The 20,469-nt window shown below is 42.9% G+C and overlaps 1 protein-coding gene across 1 annotated transcript in view; it reads right to left on the reverse strand.

Moving 5' to 3' along the window:
- Positions 1-542: 542 nt before the first annotated feature.
- The window catches only part of shisa6 (shisa family member 6), a gene marked incomplete at both ends in the record, with an annotated part of 96,684 nt that continues 76,757 nt past the window's right edge, over positions 543-20,469 (reverse strand). The window contains 4 exons of the mRNA XM_083896037.1: positions 543-1,189; positions 12,339-12,470; positions 15,470-15,490; positions 17,528-17,590. Coding sequence (XP_083752163.1) covers positions 543-1,189; positions 12,339-12,470; positions 15,470-15,490; positions 17,528-17,590 — 863 coding nt within the window. The remainder of the gene's footprint in view (positions 1,190-12,338; positions 12,471-15,469; positions 15,491-17,527; positions 17,591-20,469) is intronic.

The raw sequence follows: 20,469 nt of genomic DNA on the forward strand, positions 1-20,469 counted from the left end.
TTCACTAATAAGCTGATATGTTCTGACCGCTTAGGAAGGAAAAAAAGAACGAAAGGAAATGGAAATGAACCAAAGCAAAAAAAACAAAATAAGGGAATTCATTAATTGTGCTTTTTAACCCACAAAATCCCCTTCGTCGCTGAAATGGGACAGATTTTCATTTCCGAGGCATTTCCTCCTGAAGTGCTCGCTCACGTCAGTCGGTAAGAATCTCTAAAGCTATAACAAGGACTGGAAATACAAATAGTAAATATAGTGTATTTATATATTTATAAAGTTGACACAATTCCCCCCCCCCCCCCCCCCCCCTTTTTTTTCCAGTCCGACGTCCAGTTCGGTTTTAAAAAATATTCTCTTCACGCCGCCAAAAAAACGTCCAGACGTGAAGGATTCCGACGCTCGAAGCCCTTGTGACGCTCTACGAGAGGAAAGTCTTTGATTCTGGTTACACCCCCGGGAAAAAACATGGATGACACAGGAAGCTTGTGCTAAAAAGCAGGAAGTCCTTGAACTGCCTCGCGGGGAAGGAACCCTCTCCGCGGTTAAACAGTTACCTCGTTCTTACTGGCAGTGCGGTATGTGTGGTGGTGGCCCGGAATGTACTGTAGGTGGTCCACCGTGTGCGTCCGCCGCGAGGCAAACGCCTGCCTCTTGGACGTGCTCGGCTGGTGGTTGACCGTCAGCGTGTTGTAGGAGTCGCTGGGGGCGGCGGGCTGCGAGTGCATCTTAGTCACCTTGTGGCGGTCCATGACGGGCGTGGTCGGCAGCAGCATGTCGGCGTGGGACATGGCCCGCGCCATCGCCTTCTCCCGGAACTTGTCGCGCCGCATCGCCGGCGACAGCAGCAGCGGATCCTGCGAGTGGAGGCGGTCGGCGGACAGCAGCTGCTCCTCGGAGAGGTGGCGGCTGCTGCCGTACGCCGTCGCCGCCATGACGCCGTAGGAGGACAGGCCGTAGTCGCCGCGCCGCGGCGTCCTGGGGGGAGACAGCACGTGGTCCTGGGACATGGCGCGCTGGACGCGGCGCGGGCGCTGCCGCTGCTGGTGCTGCTGTTGGTGCTGGTGCTGGTGCTGGTGCTGGTGCTGCTGCAGGGGCTCGGCGCTCAGCTTCATCATGTGCGTCGGTCCCCGGCCGCCAAAGTCGGCGTGATGATGCTTCCTCGTGTAGTAGTCGTCAACGTCCTTATCACCTGAGTGAGGAAAGACAACAAATGAGCTTTGGGAACTGGGAACGACCTCTAGCGCTAATAGCTCCTCACAGACAGGCAGCTTGTGAACAGGCAGGGCAGGCAACTGCTTGGGGCCCCGAGCCCATAGGGGCCCCCCCCCCGACACTCGGAGCCTGAGGGCTGTTTTTACTGAAATGTGCAGTGAGCAGCTGCCTCCCCGTCCCCCTTAAACAACAATGACATCTCAGTAGGAAACCCCCCCTAAAGGGGCCCCACCTCACTTTAACCTGTGTGAAGTTATCGTTCTGCAAGTTGGGAAATGAAGAGGATTATTTACAGTGTAATGCATATCTTTTTTACTCGGTTTATATATGTTTTATATTATTATATATTATATATTATATTTATATTCTAGAATCGCCTCTGAGTCTTCAGTCTTATTTTGTTTCACAGTAAATTGTCAAATTACCGTTAATTTTTTTTTTTTATCCGCGAACATGTTGCTACGCTGTTTGTGTTTGTTATTGACTGGTATTGCTAGCCCATTTTTCTGATTTCTAACCAACATAACTCCGACTTTTTCGAGTTCCGATGTAAAGGCAACGCAGATGGCAAGAAAAGATCCACAGTCTGAGAAATAGTGACATCTAATGGTGAGACCGCAGATTGGAACAAACTGACGTGTCCTCTACGGTGGCCTTTGGGGACCAGATAAGACGTTTTTTTCTCGTTTTTTTGTTGTTTATAGTTCAGGCTGCTGTCGAAACACATCAACGTAAGATGACAAACGGAATGGAAAGTCTTTCCTACGTAAAGTCCACGTAAAAGCAGGGTTGATCTCAAGTGGGCTGGATAAGTAAAATTTTGTTTTTACATTAAATCAATCTTTTCACAAAACCTGAACATGCTATGCCTAAGCTTAGCATTTAGACCATGGATGTATTATATGAACTGGATAGAGCTCCGCCCCTTTGCTTCCGTTCATTCCTATAAAGCTGCATATGCCAAAAAAAGTTCTGCGTTTATTTCCGGGTTATGGGGCCCATAGAGCATGCGCAGTAGTACCACTACCATATAAAGATCTATAAAAGTCCGTGTCCATGTCTCCAGGTGTCCTGGGGACACTTTTACAGGCGTCTCTTTTACTATTGTGGTCAATGGGAAAATTGCTTTTTGGGCTTTTGGGATTTTATGGGGTTTTCTGTTGCAGTACCCACAGTGGCCACCATGTAAAAATTGTCTTCAAGGCAGAGGGCGCGGTGATCTATCCAGTTCATATAATACATCCATGATTTAGACATGTGCATTGCTAACTCTGCCCGTACACTGGCTTCTCTCACTCTCTGAACATATTCTTAAAAGCATTCTTAGAACAGCACAAATTCATCTTGCGGGCTGGATTGGACCTTCTGGTGGGCCAGAACTGGACCACGGGCCGCATGTTTGACACCCCCTGAAGTAAAGGCTCATTTAAGGCCAGAAAAACCAAAGGATTTTAATGCAAAGATATCATACAAACATATACAGACTAAGGCGAAGAGTGATCGATGAGATCAGACGGACATTAGCAGCAGTTTGTGCGTTTGTGCAGGTTCTCTGGTTGCTAACCATACTAAAACCAATCATGAGCTTCATTTTGACCAAAGTCGTTGTTTGGGTGCATAAAATAATCAAAGCCACAGATTTGTGTCCAAAACTCCCTCATTTATTTCATTCCCAAGAAACTCTTTTTAAAGCTTTATTTTGAAAAACCCACAGAGAACAAAATGTGTGTGCTGACAGTTTGACTGTGAGGAGATGATCTGATCTCTTATAGTGGAGCCACCTGTGAAGAACCAATCAGCTCGCAGGATCCACCTTCACACACATGTCAGTCATCAGTCAATCAATCAGACACACCTGCAACTCATCACACACACACACACACACACACACATTCTTGTACTTGCTCCATACTGAGGACTGGGTTGCTGACAAAGTGAGGACCAGCATTTCCACTTTATAAATCAACACAATAACAAATATCTACGTCATGAATGACATCTATAAAGCACTACTGGGTGCAGTACCATAAAATGTCTGCAGGTGGAGCCACAGAGCAAAAAGGGCTGGAAAACTTTTTTGATTTTTTTTTGGGGGGGGGGGGGTCCAAAATTTGACAAAAACGTCATACTATACTATGTCGACCAAAATTTCTAAAAAAAAAACGGACCAAAGATTTTTGGTCCAAAATTGGATAAAAAAGTCATACCATACAATGTTGTCCAAAAGTTGAAAAAAAAATTGAAAAAAATATTTTGGTCCAAAATTTGACCTAAAAAAAGACATACTATACTTTGTCGTCCAAATTTAGATTTTTTTTTTTTGACAAATTTAGTAAAGCATGTTATAGCAACCAATACTCTGAAGCAGTTTTTACAAAAGTTCCATAATGTGTAATATAAATGATGACCCGAGCTAATTTGTGCATAACGTATCGACTCATTTTCAGCCATGTCCGTCAACACCTAATTTCCGAGAGGTAAATTAATTAAATCTAAACATTTTCATGCACATTATATTATTACACACTATAAAGGGTTGGAAAAATTCCAATCCAGTCTTTGGGAATCGTTAAATGATCTCATGCCCTACAACTTTAATAAATGACAGAATAATTACAATCTGAAGCGTTGGATTTCAGCAGAATCTCCGCCGAACCCTCGACGCCTACAGCGATGCGGTGATAGAATATTATCTTAACACCTGCAGTAGCAGCTTCCCTTGGACCAGCACATTTTTTTAATAAACCTTTTAAAAATGCTTTGTTTAATATGTGGCTGCGTGGTTTCTTGGGAGTTGGGTAAAGAGAAAAGGGGAACGCTCTTTCTTCATTATTGCTCACACTTGAAACACAAATTGCCAGGAAGAAAACAATGTGTCTTCTGTGCAAAAGGGCTTTCGCTGTAAAACTTCATCTTCTTTATGTTCCTCCTACTGTAATTGGTATCTCCCGTGATTCTACCAACGCTCGTCTATGTTTCTCAATAACAGCCGGTGGCGCTCGGGGCCCATTCCGACAGATTTGTAACCACAATTAGGGCGAATGGATCATTTCCTCAATTTCAAAAATTCATAAAAGTTATTCCTTAAGAGGTTTGCATATATTTTAAATGGATCCTTGTTCAGGATGATGCTGACTTTTATTATAGAAGATTTCAAGTCACTTCAAGATACTTTTTATTTTTTTGAAGAAAGTCAGCTCACTGTCAAAGTGCATCAGGGCAAATGGATAATTTCCTCAATTTCAAAAATTCTTTATAATTATTCCTTAAGAGGTTTGCATATATTTTAAATGGATCCTTTTTCAGGGTGATGCTGACTATTATTATAGAAGATTTCAAGTCATTCTGAGATACTTTTTGTATTTGAATAAAGTCAGTTCACTGTCAAAGTGCATCAGGGCGAATGGATCATTTCCTCAATTTCAAAAAATCATTAAAATTATTCCGTAAGAGGTTTGCAAATATTTTCAATGGATACTTGTTCAGGGTGATGCTGACTATTATTATAGAAAATATTAAGTCATTTCAAGATACTTTTTGTTTTTTTGAATAAAGTCAGCTCACTGTCAAAGTGCATCAGGGCAAATGAATAATTTCCTCAATTTCAGAAATTCATTAAAATTATTCCTTAAGAGGTTTGCAAATATTTTTAATGGATCCTTGTTCAGGGCGATGCTGACTGTTATTATAGAAGATTTCAAGTCATTTCAAGATACTTATTTATTTATTTTTAAATAAAGTTACTTCACTGGGATCAAGTGCAAATGTATTTGCTCAATTTCAAATAATCATAAAAGTTATTCCTTATGAGGTTTGCAAATATTTTCAACGGATCCTTGTTCAGGGCGATGCTGACTATTATTATAGAAAATATTAAGTCATTTCAAGATACTTTTTGTTTTTGAAGAAAGTCAGCTCACTGTCAAAGTGCATCAGGGCAAATGGATAATTTCCTCAATTTCAAAAATTCATTAAAATTATTCCTTAAGATTTTTGCAAATAATTTCAACAGATCCTTGTTCAGGGTGATGCCGACTATTATGATGGTAAATTTCAAGTCATTCTGAGATACTTTTTGTTTTTTGAATAAAGTCAGCTCACTGTCAAAGTGCATCAGGGCAAATGGATAATTTCCTCAATTTCAAAAATTCATTAAAATTATTCCTTAAGATTTTTGCAAATAATTTCAACAGATCCTTGTTCAGGGTGATGCCGACTATTATGATGGTAAATTTCAAGTCATTCTGAGATACTTTTTGTTTTTTGAATAAAGTCAGCTCACTGTCAAAGTGCATCAGGGCAAATGGATAATTTCCTGAATTTCAAAAATTCATTAAAATTTTTCCTTAAGAGGTTTGCAAATATTTTCAACTGATCCTTGTTCAGGGTGATGCCGACTATTATGATACTAAATTTCAAGTCATTCGCAGAAACTTTTTGTTTTCAAGACTAAAGTCAGCTCACTGTCAAAGTGCATCAGGGCAAATGGATCATTTCCTTAATTTCGGTGCGATGCCGACTATTATTATTGGTAATTAAATTTATTTGGTTAGGTTTGCACACATTTCACCAAACAAATCTCACACAAAAACTTCAGTTCATGCAGAAGCTTTGCAACAACAACAAAAAAGCCCCCGCAGGAGTTTAAACATCACAGATGTATCTGCAGTATTCAGGAAATCACTTTTGTTCGCCAAATACTTTTGCTTTCCGAAACTCAACGGAGAAAACAAAGACTGTAAAAAAACGTCACCGCATCATTTTTTCCATCATTGTCGTGTAGCAGCGGATTCTCAAACGCCTGCAGACGAGATGAAACCCAGGCGGCTCCTGCTGAGAGGAGGCTCCTCATCACCACCACGACCACGAGCTTCTCCTGGCTTTAACTGAGACTGTTTGGACTCCCTCTGAGGGAACTCTCATTAAAGAGCTTGATTCGCCGGCTGCTCGACAGTGACTCATTACTGGGAGATTCCCCGTGGACAAAACGCCAGTGTGTGTGTGTGGGTCAATGTTTTCTCTAAAAAATCAAGACTTGCCTTCAGAGTTCGCTGCAAATGAGCTTCAGACAAACTGTACCTGAGTTTAATTGAGGCGAAATAAAAAGACTGCTGGCATTTTCACAATCATTTTTGATCAGTTTCAGTCTCATCTGGAATATTTCAAATTGGAAAAAAAGTTGGCAAAACCTAAAGATTTAAAACTTTGTTGAATATTTATGTCACTTTTCTCCGTGGTACAGATTGGCTACTTTAACAACAGTGTTGTAACAATGTTGTCATGTTGCCAAATTCATGCTTTTACGAGTTATTAACCCTAACCCGACAGTAATCTGCTCTCTTTTAGTCTCAGAAGTTGGGGATGTGAAAATACTTAATGTCCATGGATCTCTAGTCATCCCTCGTCCCAATATTATCGCTTATAGCTTAATGTCCGAGTACGTCTATAAGAAACAAAGACCCTTGTTTTGGTTTTTGGTTTTTGGAGAGGTGAAAGTGGACTTGTCGAGACATGCCCATGAGAGATTTGGCGATGGTCGATCGCTGTTTCCGGACATTAAGCCTTTTTTACGAGTAAGCGAATGTTTTCTAATGTCCCCAAAATTCGCATTACGTAAAAACTCTCCTCACGAGTGCGTCTGCAAGTTCACAGATAACTGTTCGTCATTACTTGATTTGACATGTGGACGTTGTGGAGACAAAATAAATGACATAATAGGCTACGATACACACACACGGACATACTCGATTTGAGACCATTCGCGCAAAAGTGGTTGAAGAAAGACGTTGGTTGAAGAAGCCAAAGACAAAGACGACGATGACCAGGGACGCTTGCCCTTATCCCTTGGAACTTTGGGAACTGGATATGTGGTTAACATTTACTCCCACACACCCTTCAAGAGCAGCAGATTTAACAGAAAACGTCTTTAGCACCTGAGAAATTCTAGTGGACCAATTTATGGTACGTACAAAAGACTGCCAATATTGACGTAGGTGCACAACATGAATAAGAATGAGTAATTATTGCACACACACCAGCAGTGGGGGATTGGGTGCCTTGCTCAGGGGCACCCCAGCCCTTGGCCTGTCCCAGGATTGAAGGTTAGAAGCCCAATTCATTGCCTCTTCGCCATGGCATGGGCTGCTAACCAATGTTGGTTCCTTTGGCATTGGTTAAAGGGTTAGGGTTCAGAGTATAAAGCCGAATAGTGACACAGGATTGAACCAAAGACATAGAAATGGGGCCAATTCCTATTCCTATCTTAACCCTCAAGCTCAACCCTTAATCTTAACTGTCCTCAAAACCAAGTGTTAAGGGTTTTTTTGTTCACTTAGAAATGGGACACCCCTTAAATGCAGATACGTCTTCAGACTGTAGGGGGCAGAATAACGCCAAAGCTGCGTCCAGTCTGTCAACTCCAAAAACGAAGAAGAAGAAGAAGAAGAAGAACACATTTACGTCAGGATTATTTATTCTGATCCGTTTGTCAGTCAAGTTATTAGGTTGTCAGTTAGTTATAAGATGATACTCATACAAATATTCAGATGACAGTTACCACACACCACGACTTATTGAAAAGTAAACCACACCGGCCGACTATTGACAAAAGATCGTAAAATAAAAATAAATGTTACGCAACAATGACGTCAGTAATCCATAATATGGGCCTAAACTAAGATAATACAATGGTTTACATCAAAGAAAATACTTCATTTGTAGCGTACTCGTTTCTCTGCTTTCGGCGCCATCTTTGTTATGCCAAAACACGCAGTGCATTCTGGGTAGCCCTTGCTCCCAAGGGTGGTCTCGGAAAATCTCAATATTGAGGGCGATACAGCCCTTAAACTTGGCCTCAACTTAATTTTTCTGAGAATCAGGACAGAACTTGCACTAGAGGGAGAGCATTTTTGAGATTGAGGGTTAAGCAAGGAATTGGAATTCATCCATCGAGGCAAACTGGTGAGAAATCACGGTCAATGGAGTGTAATATGGGACTGAGGACACATAGAAAGACATGGAGCTTCACTATAGTCTGAATGGAACCGCAGATATGGAACCTCCTCCACCTGATCCTAAAACCATTCAAACCGTAAACATCTCTCTCTGCAGAGTTCTGTCTCCCTGTGTTTTATATTTTTTGTGCAGCTCTGTGGACTCGAGGGAGTGATTCCACTGACGTCCCGTGATTAACTGCCGCGGCTCAGGTGTCGTCACCTGTGCAGCAGTTAATTAGCGAGGAGCAGTGAGGTCAAAGCTCTGTTTTGAGGGCCGTCGCTCGCTCTCCACAGAGCCACAGAGGACTTTAACGACAGGACTTTGTTTGTTTGGACGCTCGGGGAGCGATGATCTCACGCCTGGACACAGAAGGTCACCTTATCGTGCCTCCATTAGGGCTTCATGTCCACCGCTCTGTGCATTTCTAATGAAGTCAGTTCGTCTCTGGCCTCGGGGGCAGTGGTGGTTTAGGATTTTTCCTCCTGGGAGGGAATTGGTTTAGAAACGACATTATGGCGGAAAATGTCAACCAAACTCAACCAGAGGCTACGAGTGCGCTAGCAATCAACAGCCGAGGCTCGTCGCTCCATGATAGGTCAAACTTAAGGACATTGATTCCACTGAACGCTCAGATTTTCATTCACCTGCAGAATGTTCTCACAGGTGTGGAAGTTACTGTTGAGGGCGAATGGAAATAAATCACGACCATTTGGGACTTGATTTTAAAACACTCCAAAACTGCAGTAATATAAATATATTACAAACTGTAGTTGTAATATACTGTATTTTATGGGGAAATACTGCAAAACCATCGAAATATACTGTGTTTTATGGGAAATAATGCTAAACCACATTATATTCATGCATTTTATAGGAAAACACTGCAAGACCACAGTAATATACTATATTTTATGGGAAAACACTGCGAAACTCCAGTAATATAATGTATTTTATGGGAAAACACTGCTTTACTGCAGTGATATACTGTATATTATGGGAAAATACTGCAAAACCAAAGTAATAAACTGTAGTTTATCGGAAAATACTGCTAAACCACAGAAATAAACTGTATTTTATGGAAAATGCTGCTAAACTGCAGTAACATACTGTATTTAATGAGAAAATACTGCTAAACCAGAGTAACCTACTGTATTTTAAGGGAATACACACCTAAACAACAGTAATATACTGCATTTTTACTGCTAAACCACCGTAACATAATGCAATTTATGGGAAAATAAAGCTAAACCACATAAATAAACTGTATTATATGGGAAAACGCTGCTAAACTGCAGTAATATACTGTTTTTTCATGGGAAAATACTGCAAAACCACCGTAGCATAATGTATTTAATGGGAAATTGCTGCTAAACCACAAAATATACTGTATTTTTAGGACCAACACTGCTCGTAATCTGTTAAACATGGGAGCCAATAAACACGGCTTTGGATTTGAAGGATTTTTTTTACTCAATGAAAACTCTGTCGTTCTCTGTAAACAGAAAATGAAAACACCACAGAGTGAAGTGGGCTGCAGCGACGTCAGCAGGTGCAGATTAGCAAACAGGGAGTCTTCTAACTAAAATACTGTCAAATATAAAAGAGGAGGGAGACGAGAGCAGCTTCTCTCTGTCATTCAGGCAAATAAAGACACCATTAGAGGATTTACTGCAACATTACTTATCCACACACACACACACACACACGTTTGTGCAAATACAGCACGTCTTTCCTCCGCCGAGCCGCACAGTCTTGATTTAAGCTCTGGCCTTTTTTATTTAAAGTGTTTACACTAAAATGATTTAAGAGCGGTGATGCATGTTTGCCCGAGCGCGGCGTCTCTGCGGTGCTGCTAAAAAAAAAAAAAAAAAACACGCAGCACTTTACAATTAACGTGATCGTGAGCGGCTAAAGGCTCCCGAGCGACGGGCGCGGCTACAAACGCAGGAAATTGCTAACGGCGGCTGATTAAGGCCCCGACTCCCACTCTGCGAGATTACATTCAATAGAGCCGCGGTATTTATGTGTCGGCTATCGATCGCAGAGGACTGTAATCATATAATGCACCGACACTCGTGTAACTAGTGGAACATCAATTATAAAGTGATCTTTCCAGAGCATCGGAGCAGGAGAGGTGGAACTTAGAACCCGTTATACGATGTCTTTTTTTTTACCTTTTTCTCGGATTAAAGATTCTTTCTGCCTCTTAATAAAAGGCTGAACTAATAACATCCATGTTCACTGACAGGAAACTGAAGATGACTGACCACCGGGGGCAGCAGTGGACCAGCAGCTCCCGTCTCCTCCATAAGCTAAAAACGCTGATTTTCACATCACCTAAACAGACGACTGTTAAGATTCAAGGACGGCGAGAGCAGCGTTTACGTGTGTGTGTGTGTGTGTGTGTGTGTGTGTGTGTGTGTGTGTATAAACACAATGCATCGCTGCAAATTTAGCATCGTTGCTTTTGTTGCAGAGAAAGAGAGAGAAACACAAAAGCTCCGAACTCAAAGCTCTAACGGTCGCTCGCTTCCGCCGAGGTTTTAAATCTCCAGCAGCTTCTCAAGGCTAAAAGAGGACGTGACAACGACTTCATTCACCTGCAAACACACACACACACACACACACACGGTCATTTATACTAGCATACTATATTTGTACTGCTAAACCACAGTAATATGCTGTATTTTAAGCAAAAATACTGCTAAACCACAATAATATACTGCGTTTTAAGGGAAAATACTGCTAAACCACAATAATATACTGTGTTTTAAGGGAAAATACTGCTAAACCATAACAATATACTGCATTTTAAGGGAGAATACTGCTAAACCGCAGTAATATACTGCATTTTAAGAGAAAATAATGCTAAACAACAGTAATATACTGTATTTTAGGCAAAAATACTGCTAAACCACAGTAATTTACTGTATTTTAAGTAAAAAATACTGCTAAACCACAGTAATATACTGTATTTTAAGGGGACATATTGCTAAACTGCAGTAATATGATGTATTTTAAGGGGACATATTGCTAAACCACAGTAATTTACTGTATTTTAAGTAAAAAATACTGCTAAACCACAGTAATATACTGTATTTTAAGGGGACATATTGCTAAACTGCAGTAATATGATGTATTTTAAGAGAAAATACTGCTAAACCACAGTAATATACTGTATTTTAAGTAAAAAATACTGCTTAACCACAGTAATATACTGTATTTTAAGGGGACATATTGCTAAAACCACAGTAATATACTGCAATTTAAGAGAAAATACTGCTAAACAACAGTAATATACTGTATTTTAAGAAAAAACACTGCTAAACCACAGTAATTAATGTATTTGAACAAAAAACAGTGTATACAATTTATATGATTTTCCTTAACCGCAATAATATACTGTATTTTGAGGGGAAATACTGCTTAGCCACAGTAATATACTGCATTTTAAGGGGAAATACTGCTAAATCACAGTAATATATTTAATAATAAGACAAAATACTGCTAAACCACAGTAATATACTGTATTTTAAGAGAAAATACTGCTAAACCACAGTAATATACTGTATAAACACCGCAGTAATACGTGGCGTGGAGAAGTTACAGTGACTCCTGTTACTGAGTCCAGTTTAAAGTCAGAAAGACGAATGAAGTCAAACTTGTTTTTACTCTGACGACGACGTTTTAATCTCAGCATCAGCGTCTGAAAATGTCAGGGCGGAGATAACGATCCGTGTCATCGCCGAGACGTTAAAGCACCGCCCTGTCGCCCCGTCGGCCTATAGGAGCAAAAAAAAAAGTGCCGTTTAAAATGTCATTAGCAGACATTAGCGGCGTGACACGCGCCAAAGATGGAGCCAAATTACACGGCAATTAGACAACAGTCGATGTGCCGACGCACGAGTGTGAGGAAATATGATGTGAGACGCCTGGAAAACGTCACGCACTTAAGGAGGAGATTTTCCCTCCTTTTTAAAAAGGTGAGAGCGTGGACGACGAACATCTGGAGACACTTAACGCTCGTCTCCGTTAATGGACATTCAGACCTTTCATCAGGACAGACATCGCTTATGCACAGGGCAAAGAGGAGGAAGAGGAAGAGGAGGAGGAGGAAGAGCAGTATTTACTTAGGTCAGACTGCAGGGCCAGCTCGTAGGACGGCGGCAGATGGCTGAGGTTCTGGAAGGATCTGGAGAGCGAGACGTCGTACGGCTCCGTGGCTGAGGTCAGGATGTTGTTCATCCGCTGCTGCGGTCGCTCTGCAGTGGACAGACGAGGAGGAAGTGGAGCAGCACAGTGGTCAGAAACACAGACAGACAGACAGACAGACAGACAGACAGACAGACAGGCATGAGCGGCAGCTCTCAGGTCAGCCATCGGCCTCACCAGATCGGCTTTTTTTGGGGGGGAATTTCTCGGGATGGAAACTGCATGCAGGAGAAAAGTTTACAGCTTCTTCTTTTTTTTAGGTCTGCGCTGAAGTCCAAAGATTCTCCTCAGGGACTGACTATGAGACTGTGAGAAGTCAGTCTGGAAATTCTCAGTTTAAGGTCCATATGAGATCATCATGTGATGAACTCTGTGGAAGTGTGTAATCTGGGGACAACCCTATGTTCTGAAATACCTATGTTCCAAAATCCCTATGTTCCAAAATCCCTATGTTCCGAAATCCCGATGTTCCGAAATACCTTTGTTCCGAATTCCCGATGTTCCGAAATCCCTATGTACCGAAATCCCGATGTTCCAAAATCCCTATGTTCCGAAATCCCGATGTTCCGAAATCCCTATGTTCCAAAATCCCTATGTTCTGAAATCCCCATGTTCCGAAAGCCCTATCTTCCAAAATCCCTATGTTCTGAAATCCCCATGTTCCGAAAGCCCTATCTTCCGAATTCCCTGTTTTAAATCCCTATGTACCGAAATCTCTATGTTCCGAAATCCCGATGTTCCAAATCCCTATGTTCCCAAAAGCCCTATGTTCCGAAATCCCTATGTTCCAAAATCCCTATGTTCTGAAATCCCCATGTTCCGAAAGCCCTATCTTCCGAAATCCCTATCTTCCAAAAGCCCTATGTTCCGAAAGCCTTATGTTCCAAAAGCCCTACGTTCCGAAAGCCCTACGTTCCGAAAGCCCTATCTTCTGAAATCCCTATCTTCCGAAATCCCTACGTTCCGAAATCCCTTGACCCTAAATCCTTATGTTCCGAAATCCCTATGTTCCGAAATCCCAATGTTCCGAAAGCCCTATGTTCCGAAATCCCTATGTTCCGAAATCCATATGTTCCGAAAGCCCAATGAGGTTTGACCTCCTTACCTTGTTCCGACCAGCGTTTTGCGATTACAATGTCGTAACCTCCACATTTCAAATACTGGCCTTTCAGTGGACGGCTTTTTCGTGGCGCTGACAAGCCCGTGGTACGTTCCTGACGGACCCGGCATCAGTCGATGACTGTTAGGGTTATGGTTATGGTTATGGTTAGGGCTAGGGTTAGGGTTAGCATTTTGATCTTTATTGATTTTTGTCCTCGTTCACATTCAAACATGTGATGGTTTCTCCCCATTTTCCCGCTGACTAATAAGCGTCTGAACCTCAAAACGCCCTGACCTCCATCCCCCACACATCTGGACCATGATCACATGAGTCTCTTACCACCGGTGGACTCCAGACTACTTTTCAGTCCAGTAGCCCAGTGCTCGCCCAGTGGATCGTGTCCCTGAGCGTTCACCAGACTTCAGATATGGGTCACTTTTCAAAGACAATGTTAGAAGGTTTGTCCAAAATTGGATCAAGACTTGGCAGTCAGTTTAATTTGTATTACGCCAATTCACAACAGACAGCCATTTACATGTCGTTATTCTGGTGTCCTACACTGGCACTATTGAACTTCTGGTTTCAGGTCCAACTACATCATTCTACACAGAGCGAAAGGATTTATAAGCTGGGTTGAAACCGTCTTCTACCATTAATATTATAACATAAGCTACTCAGGGCTCCCACAGCTTGGCTGACATCAAATTCAAGGACCTTCCAGGACCAATTTCCTCAAATCCAAGGACAAGAATCTACTGACAGAGCTTAAGATGCGAGGACAACGTGTAAGAGCTCGTCTTCGTCCACGATGGCGTCCTGTTCTAACTTTACTCGCTCATTGTTCTGCAACCGATCTCACGACCACGGCGGAGATAGAGCACGAGTACACGTGACTCCACGTTTGTCCTTGTGTAGGCCACCTACGTGTGAAACAGTAGGTGGCGTCTTCATTTTCAAAAACTGGGAACCCTGGCTACTCTACCTGGTCTGGCACATGCTACCAAAACAATACCGTTTACCAACCGCAGGGGGGCCCTGAGAGCAAATTCTGGTGGCTAAATTCCCCCCCCGGTGGACGTCTGGTGCAACCGTTTCCTGATCTGTTGCGTGTCTGGAGTCGCTCAGGTGATTTCCCCGCACTGCGTCGAGCTCCTGTGGATTCAGTGTTTGGTCGGGGACGGCCCAGTCATGGGTCATGAGGCACAGATAGTGGGGGGGTGTGGCGGGTGTGGGGGGTTGGGGGGGCCCGGGACAGGGGCAGCGACTCTGGGTTTAAAAATAGGACCGAGCGACTACTGCAGCAAAGGAGGACGGGGACACACAACACCGCCGAGCATATGGTGCAGAGAGACTGAGTGTGTGTGTGTGTGTGTGTGTGTGTGTGTGTGTGTTCTTGTACTTGCGGCATACTGAGGACCAGTGTGGGTTTTTAACCAACAAAGTGAGGACATTTTTACAAAGTGAGGACATTTTGTCCGGTCCTCACTTTGTTTTCATTGAAATCACTTCCTTAGGTTGTAAACATGCTAAACTCTTTTAACTTTCAACAGAGCTCCTCAATTTGGTACAACAACCCTGTTTTCCAGCCCTGGTGTTTCACAAACTCTGGGGCTCCACCTGCAGACATTTTATGGTACTGCACCCAGTAGTTCTTTACAGATGTCATTCATGAAGTCGATATTTGTAGTTGTGTTGATTGACAAAGTGGAAATGCTGGTCCTCACTTTGTCGGCACTTTTACCCGGTCCTCAGTATGCAGCAAGTACAAGAATGTGTGTGTGTGTGTGTGAGACTAAAGGTCATGTATAATCATTATAAGGCAGCGGCGGGAACTTTTGTCACTGCAAAAGAATACACAAGCGCTTTAAAAAAGGTGTGTGTGTAAATACGTGAAGAGATGAAGCTAAAATACACATAAACACAAGCGTGTGCATGTGCATCACTTACCGTATCTCATTTGTCTGTGGGCTAACGTATCCAAGTGAGAAAGAGAAGATCAATCATTGGACACAGCACGTTTTTTTATGAAAGCACACCAGAGTTTTCCACCTCATTCGTAGCCAATATTGGACGAATGCTGCCGTAATTCAGGGTTTGGTTGTAGGAAGTACTGAGACACAACGTCTGTGATATGATAAGAACGTGTTCATGACTTTATTTTCAACGGGAAACTTAAGTTGTTGCTGCTCCGTGACCTGATTATCTCCCCCGCACCAAACCTCCTGCTCCGCTGCTGCCTCCGTCAGTCAGTTCAAATATTAAAATCTTCTCACTTCGGTATTTAAAAGTCTCGTTCAGGTTCACCTCAGTGACGCAAAGTGACCACACGAGGCAGCAGTAGACCAGCAGCTCCTGTTTCCCCCCCGAGAGCTAAAATCGCTGATTTTCTCTACGGGGTTTGGTGCGGGAGATCGAGGAGTGAACAAATCAACAAAACTAAGCTTTCCAGTCAAAAATATGACACGACCCTGTTATGAACAACCATAATCTCTCTTGTACATGTAAGTTTTCCAAGTTTATAGAGGTTTTTTTTGTTCATAACCCAAGTTGCTGGACACCCGAGTGTGCGTCAGAACCTCATACGAACCAAAACACCCGAATTATCTTTAACACGGAGTAGAAAAAACGGCCACTTTTGAATTATGCATTCAAAAGTGGCCTCGTCAGGAGCTAAACAGACTAAAGAAGCAGCTCTGAAGGGTTTTATTTTGGCGCTAAAAGCACTTTTGAAAGCCCTTTTCCCCGTGAAAAGGCCGCTCTGTTGAAGGGGCTGACGGCGACGGGCAGGATGTGGACCGCGGTGCTTCATTAACGCTGGGAAACCTCGTACAATCACTCAGTGAGGGTTTCAGAGAGAGAGAGAGAGACTCTGACGCCAAACATCTGCTTCTGCAGCTTTGACAGCGTCACACGGGAGGTTTTTTGATAACAAACAAACGCCCGGTTCTTTCCCTAATTACACAGCGTTTCAGGACCGCTCGGTAATCCCACACCTCTTTCATGGAAATAATCGCATTCGGAGAGAAAGAGATGAGGCGCCAATAAGAGCAATTGGGTTTTCAATAACGTCTGCAAACTGCAGATGATCCTTTGATTGTCAAACACTGCTTCTTTTAAACGACTCTCCTTTATCATTTTCTTTCTCAGATTTTAATTCCCCTCGTCCTTGAAACTGTAAAGACGTCTCCTGAATTTTCATTCGCGGACAAAATAACAATGCGTATCGTTTGCAAACGTCGAGTCAGGTCAACAAGTTCTAACTCAAACTTAAAGTGATAGTTTGGAACTATTTTCCAACTCAGCCGGTGTGATGGAGACGTCTGGAGACGTTTTCAAGAAATTTCATCCAGTTCTTCTAGTTGCCGAGTTCGCTGATGCTATGGCTAGCGCAAGTCAATGATACAAGTTAGCATGGCATTAGAAACACTCATACCGACTCCACAGTGCACCAGAGGCAAATCAATTGTAACGGCAGACAATCGATGTACATATCTGTGTTGATAGAATGTTTGAAATAAAACCAACCTTGCAATTTGAAGGATTTATGTCTCAGCAGCAGCAGCAGCGCGTCATACTTCCGGCAGCGGCGGACTGATTCCGCTGCCGGAAGTATAGTGCTGAGAAAGTAGTCCCTCAAAAACCCATGCGATGCGACGTTAGTTTTGTTTCAAATATTATTCTATCAACACAGATATGTACATCAATAGTCTGCCGTTACAATTGATTTGCCTCTGGTGCACTGTGGAGTCGGTATGAGTGTTATTAATGCCATGCTAACTTGTATCATTGACTTGCGCTAGCCATAGCATCAGCGAACTCGGCAACTAGAAGAACTGAATGAAATTTCTTGAAAACGTCTCCAGACGTCTCCATCACACCGGCTGAGTTGGAAAATAGTACTGAAAAGATGAACACGGTCGGCTCTGGTGAGCTTTTCACGTGGATATTTTGCACAGGGAAGTTTTTTAATGTCAAGGGCAACTGTACTTTTTCAGTTTTTCTTACCCAGTTTGGGCGTGAGCGCAGTCAGATCCAGGTGACTGTGCTGATAGTCGTGGTGGTGGTTCCCTATAAAGGAAAAAAGACACGGTTAATGGTGCATTATGTAATAAATCATAAAATCCTCCTAATGTGTCACAGAGACTCAGGAATAATGTTCATATAACAAACTGAACTCACCAACAACAACAGTACAGACAAAATATTTGCATTTAAAAAAAATATTTTGCAGACTGCAAATCATGTTTATGTTTTGAAATCATGTTTTGGCGTCATGTGGCGCCACCTACCGCCGTCTACCAATCATTGCAGTCAGTAGAGTCTCAGCTTCCGAGCAACCACGGGTTGCCAGTTACGTCAGAAAACGAAACCTAAATACCTTGGTATTTTGAATTTGAATGTAGTAACTGTTTTTGGCCACATTCTTACATATGGCACCTTTAGTGGTGGTTTTCAACGTGGTAGCTTCCATTTATGGACAGAAAACCAGACGTATCAGGCATTAAAGACTCTCCTTCATCACTGTTTCAGGGTCTCTTCACTCCAATGAATGAGTCAATGCTCCGTCTTGAACTTTGTGTTACGTCACGTGTCGTAGAAGTTTGCAAAAATCCTACAAACGGCAGATTGTGAATGTTCTGCCTTGGTCTGCACGGTGACCACTTCAACTGAAACTCGGCCCATTTTTTTTTGGGACCAAGCAGCAGCCAATCAAATATTCCAGTCCAGGTAGCGACTAATCCAGTCCACCGTTCACACATCTGTTCAAACATAAACAGTTTACCGCGCAAACGCTGCTGCCGGATTTGTGTCGGACGGAGTTCGAGCAACAACTGAGCACACAGTGGAGTCGTGTTGGCAACATTCACGACCATCGCCACCAAGTCGGGGACCATTCGCACGAACCTGATGCCAGTATCGGGTTTGACGCAGCACTCGTGTACTTCACGTATTCCTGAAACTACTCCAAGCAGGTCTGTGTGTGTGTGTGTTAAGATAAGCAATATAACCTGTCGAGAGGATAAAACATCTATGCACAGGAAAAGGTTTAAGTGTTATTCATTTAAATCTGTGCTCGCCTACAAAATGCGGTGTCCCATTACAAAGGAGGGCTAATCTCTGGCTGTAAATACATGAGATACTGAAACCCAACAGCAAAAGTGAAGGAATTGTCCTCACTCTTACTGTAACAGTTAGCAGGACTAGTATCTCATGTTGTATTTTCTTCACAGTAAATCGAATAGTTTCTTTTTCTGTTATGGTATAGTGAAATACACAGTACTCGGTATCTCCAAGGACTTAAAAGCATAAGTTTGCGGATTGATCTTGATCCACAGACATCGGGGGTCTGTCTCCACTGCCCCCTACTGCCTGTTAGCAGAAAAAAAAACAGCCCTCCAAGATTCGGAGGTCTTGCAAAGTCTTGGTTCCCGCGAGAAACGTAAATTGCATCACGGTCGCTAAAAACTTCTACCACAGCTGATTGCTGCTATGTAGCTGAAAAGCTACAAAGCTGCCACCATGGGTGCTAGCTGCTACTGTAGCTGGTAGCTACTATCGCTAAACACTGCTACCATAGTTGGTAGTCGCTGTGAATTCTCCTCATACGAAAAATAATGGTTCTCACAAGAAACGTAAATTATCTCACGGTCACTAAAAACTGCTACAGTAGCTGATTGCTGCTATGTAGCTGCTGGCTATTGGAGCTTAAAACTGCTACCATGGGTGCTAGCTGCTTTAGCTGCTACTGAAGCTGTTTGCTGCAATGTAGCTGGTAGCTACTATCGCTAGAAACAGATACCATTGTCGCTAGTTGCTGTGAAGGCTCCTCATACGAAAAATATTGGTCCTCGCAAGAAATGTAAATTGCCTCACGGTCGCTTAAAACTGCCACCACAGCTGATTGCTGCTATGTAGCTGCTAGCTATTGGAGCTGAAAGCTGCTACCTTGGGTGCTAGCTGCTGCAGCTGCTACTGTAGCTGGTAGCTACTATTGCTAAAAAAAAACTGCCACCATAGTTGGTAGTTGCTGTGAAGTCTCCTCATACGAAAAATATTGGTCCTCGCAAGAAATGTAAATTGCCTAACGGTCACTAAAAACTGCTACCACAGCTGATTTCCGTTTATGTAGCTGCTAGCTATTGGAGCTTAAAGCTGCTACCATGAGTGCGAGCTGCTGTAGCTGCTACTGTGGCCGTTTGATGCAATGTAGCTGGTAGCTACTATCGCTAAAAACTGCTACCATAGTTGGTAGTTGCTGTGAAAGTAGAGTAAACATCGCAAACATGGCTCCACAACTTGTGTTTCCTCGGATCTGTGGTGAGTTTTTACGACAGTATGGGTAAAGCGGTAGACGACAGATGGACGGATGTTTACGATGGTGTCGTAAAAAAAATACGTCCTCCAAAACTGTAGAGGGAGCTCTGTCGACAAAATGGCGACCAGACTTGCAAAGTTCTGCTTCAAGTAATCGTACTTGTTCTATATTAAAATGACTCATTAGAGCATGAGTGACAGCTTGTCTTTTTAACTCCACGGCCTTGTGTCTCGTTGGCTAACTGCATTTAAAACATCGTTGTTTCCACGATGCACGTCCTCACAGACGTGACACAGTTGGACGCTGGACTCGTGTCCAGGGTGTAACCTGTCAATCACGTCAGCAGAGATTAGCTTAGCTCTTTCCTGAGAGCCCTCAGAGGACGGAGACAGACTGACGTTAATTTATGCGCTCGCCGTCCCCCCCAGAGGATGAACCGTAATGATTCTGTTGATCTGAAGTGAGCAGTAAGTCGTCGCAGCTCGGTCACGTGACCGCGCGTGTCCTCGCTGCTTTGCCAAAACATGATTGATGGCGGCTTCTTTATGAAAAGGAACATGGAACATAGCTCCACCGCGCAGTGATCCATCTCTGCTGCGAGGGACTCGTTTGACGCCGGGCTAATGTCGTT

The sequence above is a fragment of the Microchirus variegatus genome (genome assembly GCF_963457635.1).
Source record: "Microchirus variegatus genome assembly, chromosome: 10".
Taxonomy (NCBI): domain Eukaryota; kingdom Metazoa; phylum Chordata; class Actinopteri; order Pleuronectiformes; family Soleidae; genus Microchirus; species Microchirus variegatus.